Below are 17,652 nucleotides of genomic sequence, written 5' to 3' on the forward strand. Positions count from 1 at the left end.
GGGTAAGAGCAACAAAGAACCTGAATTTCTTTTCTCTAAAGTCAGATCAATAGTAATAATAGTAATATCTAACATTTATTGAACACTTAGTATATTCCAGCAACTATGCAAAGTCATTCACATTCTAACTCATTTAATTTTCAGGGTAACCTATGAGGTGGATATTATTCCTATCTTAACAGGAAGAAACAATGGCATTGAACTGTGATTAGGAGAGAGGTTTTTAAAGGGAAAATTAAAGATTCCAGGACTACAAATGGAGAGGAAATACTATTATTCAAAATAATGAAAATGGTTTTAAATGAAAGGAAAAAGTTCTGATGTTTCTCAAATGCTATCTATTGTGGCCAATAATAATAATAATAATAATAATAATAATAATGTTGCCTGCCACCAAGCCATTAGCCATGGCAGCTAGCCCCCAGTGGGGAATTCAGGACTGAGAAAAATAAGATATAGATCCTAGATAGATAAGTATGTATCGAAGGAATAATTTCAAAGATCCTAGATTTTTGCATCTTTCCATATATACAAAAGCACTAAAATCATTAATTTAAGATATAGATATCTGGAGTTTTTTGGCCATGCCTGTAGCATGTGAAAGTTCTCAGGCCAGGGAGCAAACTTATACCACAGCAGTGACCCAAGCCAGATCCTTACCACACTGGGCCACAAGGGAACTATGAGATATCTGGTTTTTGTGATTAGCAGCAATCTTTTGATGTTCCACTACATGTATTTTTTTCCAGCAAAAATTCCTATATATCCTGCCTCCTGCCTTACCTCTTCGGAGAAGTTCTTCAGAGCTATCTGAGAGGCTGTTTCTGGACTACAGTTGTCAGTAATATCTCAAATGAAACATAATTCTCCACTTTTAGGTTGTGCATTTTCTTTAGTCAACCCCACATATAAAGGAATGAAAACACTCATTTCCTTTTGGAATGACTGATATTCCTCCTACTGTTCAATGAACTTATAAGACTAAACTCTACAATTATAAAACTATTTTACAAAGACCTTATAAAATCAAAGTCTTCTGGCTCTCAATTAAGGGCTTTCCCCAGTATTGCATGAGGCCTCTTTCTTTGCTGTGTCCACACAATCAACCATTCATTTTATGACAACAGTTTGAAAAAGAGGGAGGTTAACAGGTGTAAGAGGTCCATGTGGACTTTCAAACTTGACCAGTTCCACCAAATACTCATCAAACGTACACAAAAACACCCTTAGACAGAGTATCACACATGCACACGAATAAAAACACACACAGGCACACACCCCTTATATGAAGAGATGTGCCCTGAGGTCTTCTCTACCTACAATTCTGTTTCTTGCTGAGGATGGAAAGAAGCTTGATTCATTTTCAATGAGGAAGAGCTCCTGCCGATGTCTGGTGAACTGGGCAGTGAAATATTCGGGATGCGGATGCTTCACGTTCTTGGGGAGCTTCAGAGGCCCGAGCACACAGCTAAAAGGCAATCTCTGGACTCGGGGAATATCACTCTCCTTAATAGGCATTTTGATTCCCAACACTTCAGCATAAGTAACTAATACCTCCCAAGGGGCATGGATCTTCACAAAATAAGTTCTTCCGTCTTCAGAGTTCTGCATAAAAATGGAGGAAAAATAACTGAGAGATTCCTCAGTTGATTAAAGAAAGAAAATTTTGTAAAATCTCAAAAAATTAAAAATGCCATGGCATTTGTTTATTGAAAAATTTCAGCAAAACTTTTAGAAGAGCAAATGCTCAAAACAGTTACATATATAATACTTAATATACACATATCTATATGTATGTACGTGTGTGTGTGTGTGTCTATGTGTGTGACATAGAGACAAAGAGAGAATTTTTTTTGTTTTGTCTTTTGTCTTTTTAGGGCCGCACCCACGGCATGTGGAGGTTCCCAGGCTAGGGGTCTACTTGGAGCTGTAGCTGCAGGCCTACACCAGAGCCACAGCAATGCCAGATCCAAGCTGCGTCTGCGACCTACACCACAGCTCATGGCGATGCTGGATCCTTAAACCACTGAGCAAGGCCAAGGATCGAACCCACAACCTCATGGTTCCTAGTCAGATTTGTTTCTGCTGTGCCATGATGGGAACTCCCGAGAATATTTTTTAGAGTATATTTCAGCAACATGGGTGGAACTAGAGACTCTCATACTGAGTGAAGTAAGTCAGAAAGACAAAGACAAATACGATACGATATCACTTATAACTGGAATCTAATATATACAAAAATGAACCTTTCCACAGAAAAGAAAATCATGGACTTGGAGAATAGACTTGTGTTTGCCAGGGAAGAAGGGGAGGGAGTGGGGTGGATTGGGAGCTTGGGGTTAAGAGATGCAAACTATTGCCTTTGGAATGGATTAGCAATGAGATCCTGCTGTGTAGTACTGGGAACTATGTCTAGTCACTTATGATGGACCATGATAATGGGATAAAATAGAATGTATACATGTATGTGTAACTGGGTCACCACGCTGTACAATAGAAAAAAAAAAAACTGTATTGAGGAAGTAAGAATTAAAATAAAAAAATAAAAAAAAATTTTTAAAAAGTATATTTCAGGGTAAATGTACACTACCTGAAAATCCACAGAAACATATGGGGTTCTGGGCAAATTAAGTTTTTAGCAACTACCTATAAGCTCAGAGCTGTGCTGAGGGCATATGAGAAATACACACAAAGTGTAGGAGGTACTTACTTTCTCTCCTCAACTCAGCCTTCTCACCTGTATGTACAGGCTACACCAGAGTAAGAACTTTAAGTAATAAGGGTTCCATTACACCAAAGAACAACTAGGTTATAGGTAGAATATGTGGTTAAATGTATATTTACTAGTTCAGTCAAAAACAGGGATAAAAAGTAGAAAGTATTAATTTAGAACTAGAGAGTATTAGAGATCTATGGACAGGGTGGAATCAGAAATAGGTTTTTTTAAAGCTGTTTTGAAGGAAATTCTAGAAAACCAATAAATGGTAGGAGGTTAAAAAAAAAATAAGAACTTGGCATATTCATGAGCAGAAAAAGTGTCTTTGCTTAAATAGAAAGCTGTGTTGCAAAGTAGCCAGGCTAACTAGTTACAGTGTCAGATTACAATAAGCCTTCGAAAGGAGACAGATAGGAAACAAAAACCATATCCTAGCATTCCTGCTGTGGCACAGTGGGTTAAGAATCCAATCTGACTGCAGCAGCTTGGGTCACTGTGGAGGCTTAAGGTCAATCCCCAGCCTGGCACAGTAGGTTAAGGATCCAGCATTGCTGTAGCTGTGGCATAGGTCACATCTATGGCACAGACTCGATCTCTGGCCTGAGAACTTCAGTGTCCCAGGTGTGGCCATAAAACAACAAACAAACAAACAAACATGACTTTACTTTCTCTGGATACTGAAGAGAACGATGTATGCTTATTTTTAAAGTGTTCCACTCATCGTCTCAAATTGAGAGCACTGACCTACTTACTTGCCTGGAAGATCACTGGCCCTGCCAACCCCATGGTATATGTCTGTGTTAAAAAAAGCTACTGTTTTGCTCCCAAATATAAAGCCTAGCCAGTCAAAGGCAGAGCAAGAGAAAACAATGTTTAAAACACCAAGATTCTGGTAGGGATGGACAACTCCACTTACCATTTTATCTTCAACTTCCAACTCAAGACCTGTTTTTCTGAGATTTTGTTCAAACTCTTTTCTTCTCATCTATGGAAAAACAAATCAGTAGAATTATGGAAAACATTTTATTTGCCCAGTGATCAGCTGACTGTCACACAAGGACTGTGCCTCCAGATGGTGCCCTAGTTGTATACAAAAGTACCCTAGGTATTATCCCCATCTGAGTGCTGTGGACTGCATTTAAGCTGTGCTATAATTCACAATATAACTGTAAAAATCCAACAGATCTAGGAATAATCTCCGAGGAATTAGCAGGACCTCGATAGGAAACAAACACAGAAAACTTTACCAGTTAACAGAAAAAAAAAAAAAAACTTTGATAAACAGAGAGACATATCATATTCTTCCTAGTTGGGAAGAACTTATATTATAAAGACATCAGTAATTTTCAAATAAATGACACATTTAATGTAATTTTAAGCCAGAGTACCATCATGATATTTTGATCATGAAGAAGAGTTTCACTTAGAAAAAGTAAAACTAAATTTAATTATTTAAATGCAAATAACTGTTTCTTGTAGGCTTTAAAACAATGATCGATTATTGAAAAATCATTTGGCTTTATAATTTAAGTGAAAAATTATAACTGTGATTTAAGTGTGAAACATGGCAACTGAAATTTTAAAATGTTTAACTAAGACATAGGATACGTCTTCAAATGGATAAATCCACCTTGAGCAATTGTCAGTGAAGATCATTTTAACGTGATCTTTTTCTCCACTTCCAAAGTTTACTACATGTGAGAATATGTCCATGAACAGTTTTCTCCTTTCTTTGCCACCTTCCACAATTACCCTTCTCTTATGCTATCAAAGGCAGACTGAAAACTTCCAGGAAGCCAAAGCAAAGCAAAACAAAACAAAATGAAAAACAAGGGGAAGAGAAGAACATTCCAAATATTGTTATCAACATTTAAAAAATGAATATCTCTTTTCATTGTAGTAACAAACTCTTCTGTAAGTTGTGCGGAGGTCAAGAGAAGGTTTTAGTTCTTGCTTTTTAATATTTTTGAATGTGGAAGAATTAACAACACATTTATTTGTTGAAAGAAATGATTCAGTAAAGAACAACACAAAATGTAATTCGGGAGAGAGAGGAAAAGGATTGTAAAAACAATCTCCCTAAATGGACATACAGAAAAGAGTTTGAATGTAACAAACCTGGCACTGCTGTCCTTAGAAAGGCCTGTTGACAAACTTGGTCCTGGCATCTGGGAACTCGGTTTGCAGGAGGGTTCCCACCATTCCCAGAACTACTAAGAGGGGTTCACTTCACCTCAGCTGTTTGTACAAATTATGTAGTTGATAACTAAATATATGCTTCCTGCCAGGACTATGACATGTTGGTTTATACTAGACATAAGGTGACAAGGTGACCAGCCTCAACGAAATCCTATTGCACTGAGTCTTTAATGAGCTTCTTTATTAGATATCACTTCCAATGTGATGTCACACATCCTCACTGCAAGAATTAAGTGCATCCTGTGTGACTCCCCCTGGGAGAGAACTCTTACAAACTTGCTCCCGGTTTCCCTTGGATTTTGCATGCTTCTTTTCCTTTTGCTGATTCTGCTTTGTACTATTTTGCTGTAATAAAACATAGCCATTGAGTATGGGCTATATGCTGTATTCTATGAGTGCTCTTAATGAATCAGCAACCTTAGGGTAGTCTTATTGATTCCTAAATAAGGGGCAAGAAGAAATGGGATCCAGGACACAAGCAGAGGTACTGGAATTAGATAGAAGAATAAATAAAATAGTTTTCCTATGGTAAGAGGTAGATTATTCAGGTGAAGATGCTGGTAGATGGAAGGATGTGGTAATGGAAATTAAGAATTTCTCTTCCATTTACGTCAGTTCTCTCAGTAGAGTAGAAAAGTGTGGTCAGCTAAGCTTGAAAGTGGTCTGGGCATATTTGGGGTGTGAGAGAGAAAAAGTTATGAAACAATCATCAAGAAGAGTGGATAAAGTGAATAGAGAAGTAAAGTATGACTGCCAGACAGAGTTAAAGATGCAGCTGAGGTCCCTTGGCACAAGTACGAGGTAAAAACCAGTAAAAGAATTGTATTTCTTTCTGCATAGCCCTGGCAGGTGGAGAGTTGGGTTTAACTAAAGCTGTTGTTCTGGCTACTACAACTGAGAGCAGGGTAAGCTGGATGGCATATGCAATAGAGTATAACCTATAGATATGAGATTTAAACTGAATAAGCATTAAAAAGAGCAGAAAGATAATGAGCAGCAGTAAAAAAAAAAAAAAGGTAGTTAAGATAACTGTTATCTGATCTTGGTGCAGTTGAAGAAAGAAGAGTATTGTTCAAACAGATATGAGGGGTTAGTCAGATAGCTGGATACTTGGAATGAGATTACAAATATTTCTAGTTATTAGTAATGACACATTCTAGAATGAATTAGAGACTCAGATAATTGGAAAAGGGAGTTCAAGGAACAGAGGCTAGAATGTCAAAATGACCCTCTATGTATGCATTGAGATTATCAATGAATAAAAAAAGGCATATTGGTGAAGAGAGTGATAGTGAACCAGGAGCTAAAATTGTTGAGAAATGAAACAGAAGACCAGAGATTGATTAATGAAAACAACAATGCAGGGTAGTGATAACTCTAGTGAAATTCAAAGTTCAGAGGTTTCAGGGCAACACGAGGGAGGGTGGACTGTAAGAAACAATACTGGACAAGGGGAGAGGGATTCATCTCTCTCCAGGAAAAGGGTCTGGAAAAACCAACACCACTTGAGAGGACTGGTGGGGAAGGTACCAAACCCTCATGAGGAGCCAGGTTTGCAGGGGACATTCAGAGAAGAGGTGAAAATGATGACAGTGAATGAACTGTAGAGGCCTGGTGGAAGAGTTTCCAGGGAAAAGGTAAAAGAAATGGACAGAAATGACTATGTACTGGGTCTTATGGGGATTAAATCTATAGATTTTATTTTTATTTTGTATGACATTTATTTCATATGTATGTTAGTGTGTATTTATATGCTCACCCATATGAATTAATATATTAATCCATTTCAAATATCTAATATTTATTAAGCATCCATTATGCTTCAGTCACTATTCAAGGCATTTGAGTACATAGTAACGAACAAGATAAAAGTCCTTGGTTTTTTTTAACTTAATTTATGGTGTTGGAGATTGCAGTTTTAAAAAATGAACATAGTAATGTAAGTTCAGAAAGAACATAATGTCAATGTTATTTCAGATAGAATGGATTAATGAAAGTTGAAAATTAACACAGAAGATAAATATTATATTCGGATGTACACCTCAAATTTTGAAGGTCACATTTATTTCTAACGTTATATATTTCTATATAAAAATATATCAGTCACTTGGGAGAAGAAGAAGTTATTGTGCAAAATGTCCAAAGAATAAAATTGACTTTATATATCTATTCTTGGGCTGCATATTGCGCAGTCTTCTCAATTTCAGCTTTCAGTAACACTCTGAGGCCTCTGATTTTATAATATAATTCAGGGGAATCATCCCTGTCAAACTATAGACCGTGTTTCTTTTTATTATTCCCATTTCTCTCATATAAGTACTTACCGCCTTCAGTTCTGCTTCTTTCTTTATGTCATCAACATAGGAAAGCACAAAATCAATCTGCCTGATCCCATCCCGGAAGAAGATAGAATCTTTGCTTTGTTCATCTTTTTTAAACTGCAGAGGACATGAAAGACACAACTTTAAATTATAGTTTAATTTTCAAATGGCAAAAACATAAAGGGTATTAGCTAAAATGTGGTTATCATCTACCTTTATTTTCAGTCTGAAATGACAGAGGAAGACAACTAGAGTTTTCATCAATGCTTACTTTAGAAAGGGAAATTCCATGAGGGAGTTATATAGTAAACAATCAAGACTCAAGATGAAGCGAAGCATATCGACTACATGCACACACACAAAAAATGCTGCAAAATGAACATATGTACACATTGATTCAAAAATGCACATTCAGAGAGAGATGACATCACCTTCATTAAACAACATACCAATTAATCTGACAAATAATTCATGGTCACTCACTACTTTGGGAATATAATTAATTATAGACCAATTAATGAATCTCACTGCAAGAACATAAACTTATGATTAATGTTATACTATGTTTTCATGGAATCACTACTTTCTAACTCAACTTTTGAAGGGTTAAAATAAAATCAAGGTGCAGTTAAAAATTAGAAAGCAAGTTAGCTTGCCAGCTGGCTTCACTAAAAGTACTCTCATGCAAATCTCCTTTAAATATCAATTTCCTAAGTGAGCCAAAATCAATCCTTAGTTTACTTCTTCATTTTTTATGTCCGAACCCATACCACATGGAAGTTCCTGGGCCAGGAATTGAATCCGAACCACAGCTGCAACTTATGCCACAGCTGCAGAGACATCAGATCCTTTAGCCCACTCTGCTGGGCCAGGGATTGAACCCATGCTTCTGCAATGACCCAAGCTGCTGCAGTTGGATTCTAAACCCACTGCACCCCATCAGGAACTCCTCAATCTTGTGTTTAAATTTGTGTTATCAATTCTCTCAATATAATGGCCAAATTTACAAATTAAACTTTCACATGTACAGTTTATTAAGTCCTCCTCTTTCAAAACTAAAAAAAAAATTAGAAAGCCACATAAAGAATGGAGTTCATGTTTGACTGATTTGGTCTTCTTCCTAGTTTATATGTAATATGTAATATTTAATATAATATACAATAGCCTACATATAGCACCTAGAATGAGCAAATAGATGATGTAGTGATATCAATGATCTCTCTAACCTGTGATGCAAAGTTATAACATAGACAACTTTGTAACTGCTCTAGCTAAGGTGTGAATGTAGAACTGGAGGTTTTTAATATTCACAACTGGTTTCATGTTAATTCATGAATTTCTTTTATGGTACACTACACTGTTTATCAATCAAATCAGGCCAGGCAGACCTGCCCAAAAAAGGATTGGATGTAGATCAGACAAGTAAGAATAAGACATAAATCTCATGTTTGATCTGTGGTCTATGAACAGAATAACTCTACTTTATATGAATGCATAACTGATACATCTCAGAACTAGTTCCCAATGCACAGGAGGAAATGAGTGGAAAAGAGAACAAAGAAACAAAAAACATTTAGAGGGTCTAGAGATTAAAAATCAAAGTACACTAATGCAAATGTTATGTCGGAGTTCTCTGCACCCCAAAGAATGCATAATAATCTCTCTTTTCCTAAAAGAAAAGTTTAAAAATACTGAGAAAATTCAAATTGTTATCATGTTATGTCTTGACACAAATCACTTAAAAAGTAAACAAGAAATTATTTGATCTCTTATAAATCATCACAGTGTTAGCATATCTTATGAAATTCACCAACATTTTTAGAACTAACTGGGGAAGGAAAAAATACTAAGTAGACTAAATATAATCAAAGCAAAAAAATTAGGGGTAAGAAACAATAATCCTTTTGCTTTAATTTAGTGACAGTCACATTTTGCATTTTTTAAACAACATATATTTATAAGTGTTCATATTGTTCAAACAAGCTAAATCTAGGTCCCCAGAGAAAAGTTCTGGTGACAGAAGATGTGCCATTAGAAATTAATAAAAATCACACTCAGAGTTTTTGACTATTTGGGAATGAAGTAGCTAGAATAGTGAATCCAATTATTCACTGAATGTTTAGTCAAATTGGTATATAACTCCCTTCTCTGGAAAGCCACAGGGTACCCAGGAAAATCCAAACTTCTGTCATTATGTCCTGCTCTAATATAAACAGTAAATTTTTTAAAAATACTGTGAAATCACTGGTAGCCTTGTAAATCGCCATGAGATATATATCTTAGGACTGTTAACAAAAACTGGTTGAAACTAAATAACTGGGGAAGAAAAACCTGGTAATTCATTACATATAACTGAATACTATTGAAACACAACATTCTTTCGTTTTGCTCTAGACAAGACATTGAGATCATTTTCCACAGAGTGTGGACATGAGGCAAATATCTGCATGGCTTTTGAATTAGGTAGTTATTCTGAGGTTCATAAACCTAAATTATACTTTTTTTTCTTTTTAGGGCCACACCTGCAGCAAATGGAAGTTCCCAGGCTAGGGGTCAAGTAAGAGCTACAGCTGCTGGCCTAGGCCACAGCCACAGCAATGCAGGAGCCAAGTCTTTGTCTACAACCTACACCACAGCTTACAGCAACACTGGATCCTTAACTCACTGAGCAAGGGCAGGCATCGAACCTGCATCCTCATGGATTGGGTTCATTATCACTGAGCCACAATGGGAACTCCCAAACCTAGATTCATGATGGAGGTTCATAAACCTCTGAAACTGTATGTAAATTGTATATGTGTATGGTGCGTGTGTGCGTGTGTGTGTGAAGCTATATTTTTTAGGAAGAGCTTTCCAAAGCTTTAATCAGATCCCCCCAAATATTAAGAATAACCATTCTAAAAACTCAGGTGGCTGGGGAATAGGAATCAGTGACAAATTCCCCCATATCAATAGTATTCATTGCAGCAAAAAATGTCTCAGGCTAGCACTGCAGCCATTCAAAGCACAAGCAGCATCATTCAGCACTGGTTACCATAAGACGCCGCCTCAGGAACAAATTGTATCGCTTTGCAGACTGTGAAGTAATGGATAGAGAGTTATCAAATTCTGCCCAGGATTAGAGAAAAGATTCCCAAAACATAGGCAGGCAAACAAACAAACCCTCAGGATGATCACTCATGCAAATGTGCATGTGTGTGTGTAATACTTAAAACTGGAGGGTGGGAGAAGACAGCAAGAGGAAAAGAACAAAAATAAGAAGAAAATAATAAAGAATAAATGAAAGAGGAAAAAGGAGACTTCAAAGTACATTTCCCTAAATTCTTTTTTGTTTTTGTTTTTTAGTTTTTGTTGCATTATTTTTTTATTATAGTTGATTTACAGTGTTGTATCAATTAAATCATTTTACAGTAACTATAAATAATATGTGTTTGTGGAATTAGGTTAAGGAAAGAGAATAATGAAGAAAAACATGAGAATAATGGAAATGTAAAGTAAAATAGGTATTCTATTAAGTATGCTTGTATACACCAGGCAAAGAAAGCAAAATTACTGCAGTTACACTGCGACCATGTATGGTACGGAAAGTTCACCCAATAGTATAAAATATTTCATTAATGAAAAGTATACTGAAATTATCATGTATGTGTGTAATTATATTTTTTAGAAGAGGTTCCAAATCTTTAATCAGATTCAAAAAAGAATAAGATTCTCTCATTACCATTAAAACATTTCATTACCAATATCCTAGGGGAGGGAAAGGAAAGTCATTTAATTATCTAAATGTTGGGTTGTCTTCAGTCTTCAGTTACTATGACCATTATTTTTAAAATACCAAAGCAATGATCTAAAAACATCTGGGATATTCAATAATACTTGAAAGAAAAACAACCTACGGCAAAAAAGGCAAGTATTGTGAGTATTTTAAAGTATAACAAAATGGTAAATAATCTAATAAAATTATCAATAAAAAGTTTCAGTTCTTTTCATGCAGTTTTGCTTAAAGTGTTGTTTGTCTGGAACAGGCTGCAGAGACCTGAGCAACTGGTGACTAAGCAGGGAAAATCCCTGCTCTGTAAACTGATGCACCTGGTACGTAAAGATCAGTTAATACTGCTGTTATTTAAAAACCACAGATACAAGATGGAAGCATTTAATAAAGCATATTTTAAACTATCTTCTTCTACCAGGCTGAAATATTTCATCTCAGCACTTTGATTTCCTTGGGAATCTTCAAGATTCACAGGTTACTGTTTTTCTCAGATGTCATCTGAGAAATCACAGAATTGTGAAGGGAAATTAAAGAGTCTTATACTAAAGGGCTATACAGGGCCCCATTATGACTTTCATGGGCCCCTTCCTCTATTAAAAAATTTAATTGAAAAACAAAAACCAAGTAAATATAATATATGATTATATTTTGTTTTGTTTTATATTCTGGTTTTAAAAGAAATTAAAATTAAAACATTTCTGTAGGCTCCAAAAAGTATCATGGGCCCTAGTAGGCACTGTGACTACCATGTATAAAGAGTAAGTTGGCCCTAGAGTTATGGGTTAACTAAATACCACCACATTACAAGTGCTGAGATTGTTGTAATTCGTTAAAATTTGTTAATGGGCACATTTTATTGTATGTAATGTATAAAAAAATAAAGATGATAATTTTAAAGAACATTTTGTCATGAACACCTAGAAAGATAGACAGTGTATGGCTGAGACATGAAAGACTTCAACAGAACAGTTTTTGTTAGGAAAAAAAATTTAGATATGTAAATCTGTAGATGTTGTAACTGAACAGGACCCTGTGGGGCCTTCCCAGAACAGACCCCACCTGTGTCCTCTGCCTGCCTGCCTTTCTGTCTATAGAGAAACTTTAAACAATCAATTTAACCACAGAAGTGAGAAAATACAGAGAAAAAGGAAAACAGTCAAAAAAGACAAAATAATACTAGTTTAGCCACTCAGCGAAATCAAGGACCTTTAGGTCTTGCTCAAGGATTACAGACAATATTCTGAACCATGCCCTTAGAGCTGTTCTATAGGTGGTGAAGCCCCCATCAGGTGGAAAAAGTTAACAGTATGCTGCCCACAGGCACGGAGACCCCAGACTCCCAATTACCTCTCCACCAACGAATCAGGAAAATGTCCAGGAGCTGTTCCTTGAACACTGTAAGACCCCTTACTACCTTCTCCAGGGGGTGGGGATACAGTCTTTGAGGCACTAGCCTGTTGTGTTCACTCTCTGCCTGGCAATTACAGCTACTTTTGCTGTTTCCTCCAACTCTGCCTCTGTGTTTATATTCACCATCACTGTACATATGTAGCCCATATTTCAGCAACAATTTCTTTAGATATCCAAATGGACATGATAGAGAAAGCATTTGGATATTTTTTGTCTGAAGGTCAGGAGAGATGTCTATATTGGAAACTTAAATTTAGGGTTACAACATATCAATGGCATTTAAAACCATGAGACTGAATAAGATCCTTTGGAGTCTGAATTAAATGTCTGAGTCCTGGAGCAATCATATCTAAATATATACATAGATCAATTATAAATACTAAGCTATAGTCATACTAATTGCTTCTGATCTACTTATTCAGTGGTACCTTCTGGTCGGTTTTTGCCTATGCCATGAATGTCATTAAATATTTGGAATATCATCCTGAGGATAACAAGACCCACACCCCTTCAAAACTTGGTAAAGGCATGTTGGTTGTTATTCAGGCATGCTTTTAGTATGCCCATCCAATTCCCATTTCTCCTTCTTTAAACACTAAGTACTTTTCAAATTATTCCTCCCAAACACAAATGGTACTCACTCTGAGACAGGTTCTTTCAGGTATAATTTTCTCCATTTTCCTCTATTCCATTTAATGGTTTTAGCATCCTTCTATACAAGCAATTTAGCTAGCCATTTGGGTACTCAATCGAATCCACTGTTGACTATTTTATATAAAATAAAATGTTCATTTATGTTAATTCTTCTGTATTTACAGAATCATTAGCAGTGGAGTTCTATCATAACAATGATCATAATTTTTTTCCAAAAAGAACACATGTCCAGGGATATCTTGCTGGATATCTTTGGTCCTTTCTCTACCCCCTCTCTACCTTTCTTTTTTTCTTGGGAGGGTGACTAGTTATAGACATCAAAGAGCTCCTTTGACCTCTGGTTTCCCACAAATGATTGGAGGGAGGGAAAAGAGTGTGCCTTCCTTTCTGAGGTTGGATTCAGGAAGTCTGTATCTCTCCCCTGCAGGTCACTGAGCCTCTCAAGAATATCTTATTTAAGACTCTCTCCTGAGTTCTAATAACTGTTCCCTCCATATTCCCTTCAGTTCTATGAATGATAATGGATTCATGGTTATTAGATCTATACACATTGGGCTTCTCCTGCACCCCATTTTTGTAAAAGTTTTTTTTAATTAAGCCTTCCTCAATTATCCTATTTTGAATATGCCTAATAGGACCTTGATTGATAAACAGAAGATTTTTCTTTTGTGATATTTCTGTAACATGAAAAGAAAATTTCCCTGAAAAAATGGCTGATTCTAGGACTGACATGGGAAAAGTATAAGATGAGATGAGCTTAGAGTATCCTGTAGTGCCAGAAAGTAAGAAAATGAAAAAAAAATCAATAGGATTATATCAAAGGCACACAGGGGTCAATCAAAAAAGTTCTTAATAATCAAAGCAAGGAGAATTCGAGCAACAAAGTAAATTGGGTTTATAGTGCAAAATATAAATGTCCATGAATTCATAACTGATATAAATAAATACATACATAAAACACATAAATATATTGATGAATAAATAAATCACATCTCTCCTATAGAATTCCTTAAGGAGGTGGCGCATAATCCTTATTGATGAATAAATAAATCACATCTCTCCTATAGAATTCCTTAAGGAGGTGATGCATAATCCCCCTAATCCTTAAAGGTGGGCTGCACATAGTGATTTTTCTTCCAAAGACAGAATAAAAATGGAAAATTGATAGAAAAACTTCACAGTAGAGCAACCTGACAAATACCACTTCAAGCCAGGCAACCAAGGATAGCATCAAGAATAGTAAGTCACAATGACAGGATGTACCCCTCATATAATGTGATGAAAAGAGCCATTTTACTTCTATCGTCTTCCTCCCCAAAATACATTACCCTAGTCTATATGAAAAAGATATCAAGAAAGTCATAATTGAGGGACATTCTATAAAACACTTGACCAGTATTCCTCAGAACTGTGAAGGTCATCCAAAACAAGACAAGTCTAAGAAACCATCACAACCATGAAGAGCCTGAGGAGACATGACAACTAGATTCAAAGTGGTACCCTAGATGGGATCTTGGAACAGAAGAATAAATTAGGGAAAACTAAGGAAATGTGAGCAAAATACGGACTTAGTTAATGTAATGTACTAATATTGGTTCATTATTTGCCACAAATATGCCATACTAATGCAAGATGCTAATAATGAGGGGACTGATATAAGGTATAAGGAACTTTATGTATTAGATTCACAATAAATCTGTAAGCCTAAAAGTATACTAAAAAAAAGTTGATTAAAAAATAAACTTATTGCTTAATTTTAACAACTTACTGTTTAACCAAAGACAATGTCATCATATAGAATGAAATAGCATAAATCACTTTAAAATCATTTGGAGTTTAAAATTTCAATTATTAGTATATGATATAACTGAAGAAATTATTTGCAACTTATATCACAGGTAAGGTGGCAATAATAAATATGTAAACAGCTCCAAAAACAAGAGGAAAAAGAAAAACATAACAGCTTGACAGGAAAATAGAGACAATAAAAATAGAATGATCCAGCAAGATAAACTGAAATGATAGAATTCATTTCATCAATGAATGAAATTCATTCCATCAATGTAGAAAAAAAGATAAATGTCTCATTCATATTGAGAGAAATGCACATTTAAAATATTCTAGGATATAGAACTAACAGAAAAAGCTCCCAAATGAAAAAAGTTAACTGTCTATCTTTCTAATGGATAGGCAAACTTCTAAACTCATTAAAACACTGTTAATGAGTCTGTGGAGAAATAGAACTCTCATATATTTCTTAGAAATGCAAAACAGAGGGGAATTTGGCACTATACAGTAAAATTTCATATGACTTTATTTTTTGATACCTAAATCCTATTTAGAAAGATACAATTTGTCCAAAATATTATAAGACTGATTTCCAGGGTTAAGGACTAAAAAGAGAAAAGATTCCCAAGATTAAAAGCAACTCAAATGTCCATAAGTAAAGGGACTGGATAACCTGACAAGGATAAATGCACAATTCTAAACTCCCGCAATAGAACACTATGCTGCATACAAATGAATGAGAGTGGAATCTGTACACAATATAGAGTGAACCCCAGGATATGTTTTTAAGTGTAAACCAAGGAATAGATCAGTATACAAAGAATGCTGCCTTTAGTATAAGAAGCAAGAGGAATATAAATATACATCTGTATATATACCCACAGAAAAGTAAAGCACACATTTGAAGTATAAACAAAATAAAAATGGTTGCTACAGAAGGATTAAGAGAGAAAAGGAAGAAAGTTTTCTCTGAACTGCTTTGCTTTATAGTTGCAAACTGAGACAGATTTACCTTCAAATTAATACAAGCTAAGCTTCAGTGCCTCTTACTTGCACCAGCCCCTTCAAGGATTTAGGAAGCAATATGCTTTCACGGGCAAATATTTTTTGTAAATTTTTTTTTTCTTCTTTCAGCTGCCGTAGCAGCACATGGAAGTTCCCGGGCCAGGGATGGAACTGCACCACAGCAGTGACCAGAGACACTACACTGACAAAGCTGGATCCTTAACCCACTGTGCCACAAGGGAACTCCTCAAGTATTATAATTTGGTCAACTCCATGATCTCAACTCTGGAACATAAAATACATTAGTGAAAAGCAAAATATATGTATCAAAGCTGTCGGTATAAGAACATAACTCTACTTCCCCATCTTACCAAACAGCATTTTTATTTACTAAGCAACTAATGAAAAATTTTGAATCCTTTTATTAACATCTTAATTGATATTCAAAGTTTATTTATTTATTTTTTTTGGCTTTTGCTTTTTTTTAGGGCTGTGCCCAAGGCATATGGAGGTTCCCAGGCTAGGTGTTGATTCAGAGCTGTAGCTGCTGGCCTACACCACAGCCACAGCAACGTGGGATCCGAGCTGCGTCTGTGACCTACACCACATCTCATGGCAACGCTGGATCCTAACCCAACTGAGCAAGGCCAGGTATCGAACCCACAACCATGGTTCCTAGTCGGATTCATTTCTGCTTCACCATGAAGGTAACTCCTCAAGTTTGATTTTTAAATAAATTTTACTTCTTCATGATTACTCTTAGGTATGTAGTTACAGGTAAGAAGAAAGATACATGGAGAAAGAATAACAAATGCAGCCCAGAAACTTGGGTTCTAATCTAGTGTAGGATCTGCCCCCTAAACATATGAACAACTTTGGTCAAGTCATTAAACCTCTCAGACCCTTCATTTTCTCATCTGTAAAACTGAGAAAGTAAATGAAAGCAAAGTGCAATGCTTTATGTGTCATTCTCATGAATGTGTCTGATGCTACTTTTTTCCTATAAGAAAATGATTTTTTTCCTAAGTAATAAATTCTCAAACTTGTCAGGTATAAGAGCCTGAAAAATAACTGTGAACTGACCATCGATAACTACAAAAAGACATACTTCCATGTGAGAAAGTATAGTACTGACGGCTGCTTACCACTGGTTCTTCATTGATGAGAAAGCTGGACTCTTTGCTGCTCAGGTCCTGCAAATGGCACCGTGGAGAAGATAAAACACTGTTAATAACAATACAAATGGAGAGCATATATATTTTAACAAAAACTCTAGGTTTTTCATGCATAAATTCTAAACCTACAACTCAAGGGATCTATGAAACACCTGAAACTGGATGCAGAACTATCTGTATCTATGCGTATAGCCATGCATATGTAGGTGTGTAACGTGTGTGTATACATATGTGGGGAATGGGGCAAGACGCAAAGAGCCCTTGAGAGAAAATGAGAATTTTGAAGGTAGCTTTAACAAATCATAAAAAAAATCTGAGACACAAGAAATGGTTAAGAAGTACTACACTGCATAGAAATAACAAGGAGCTCCATTCTTTGAATGACACTGAATCCAGGACTAAAAGGAAGGACAGAATTATCTGGCTATTTTAGGCCTTTCAACATTTGCCTGCAACCATTAAAGTGAATACCTTGGGAAAAATGCACCACCAGAATTCTTAAGGATTTGTACTTATAACCCAAGAGAAAAGCCATACATCAATTTTGTTAAAGCAACAGTGATGCCTCTCTTGCTGTAAGGCGGATTTTAAATGTTCCATGTCAGATCACAT

General features: G+C 35.8%; 1 protein-coding gene across 2 annotated transcripts in view; it reads right to left on the reverse strand.

Annotated features, from left to right (window-relative positions):
- Window positions 1–17,652, reverse strand: part of ANO5 (anoctamin 5) — an 81,953-nt gene that overhangs the window by 46,959 nt on the left and 17,342 nt on the right. For both annotated transcript variants that reach the window (XM_047776131.1, XM_047776132.1), the window contains exons 3-7: window positions 17,011–17,058; window positions 10,271–10,312; window positions 7,240–7,353; window positions 3,633–3,701; window positions 1,321–1,605 (exon numbers count right to left, since the gene is read on the reverse strand). In XM_047776131.1, the coding sequence (XP_047632087.1) occupies window positions 1,321–1,605; window positions 3,633–3,701; window positions 7,240–7,353; window positions 10,271–10,312; window positions 17,011–17,058 (558 nt within the window). The remainder of the gene's footprint in view (window positions 1–1,320; window positions 1,606–3,632; window positions 3,702–7,239; window positions 7,354–10,270; window positions 10,313–17,010; window positions 17,059–17,652) is intronic.

The sequence above is a fragment of the Phacochoerus africanus genome, chromosome 4 (assembly GCF_016906955.1).
Source record: "Phacochoerus africanus isolate WHEZ1 chromosome 4, ROS_Pafr_v1, whole genome shotgun sequence".
Classification (NCBI taxonomy): Eukaryota; Metazoa; Chordata; class Mammalia; order Artiodactyla; family Suidae; genus Phacochoerus; species Phacochoerus africanus.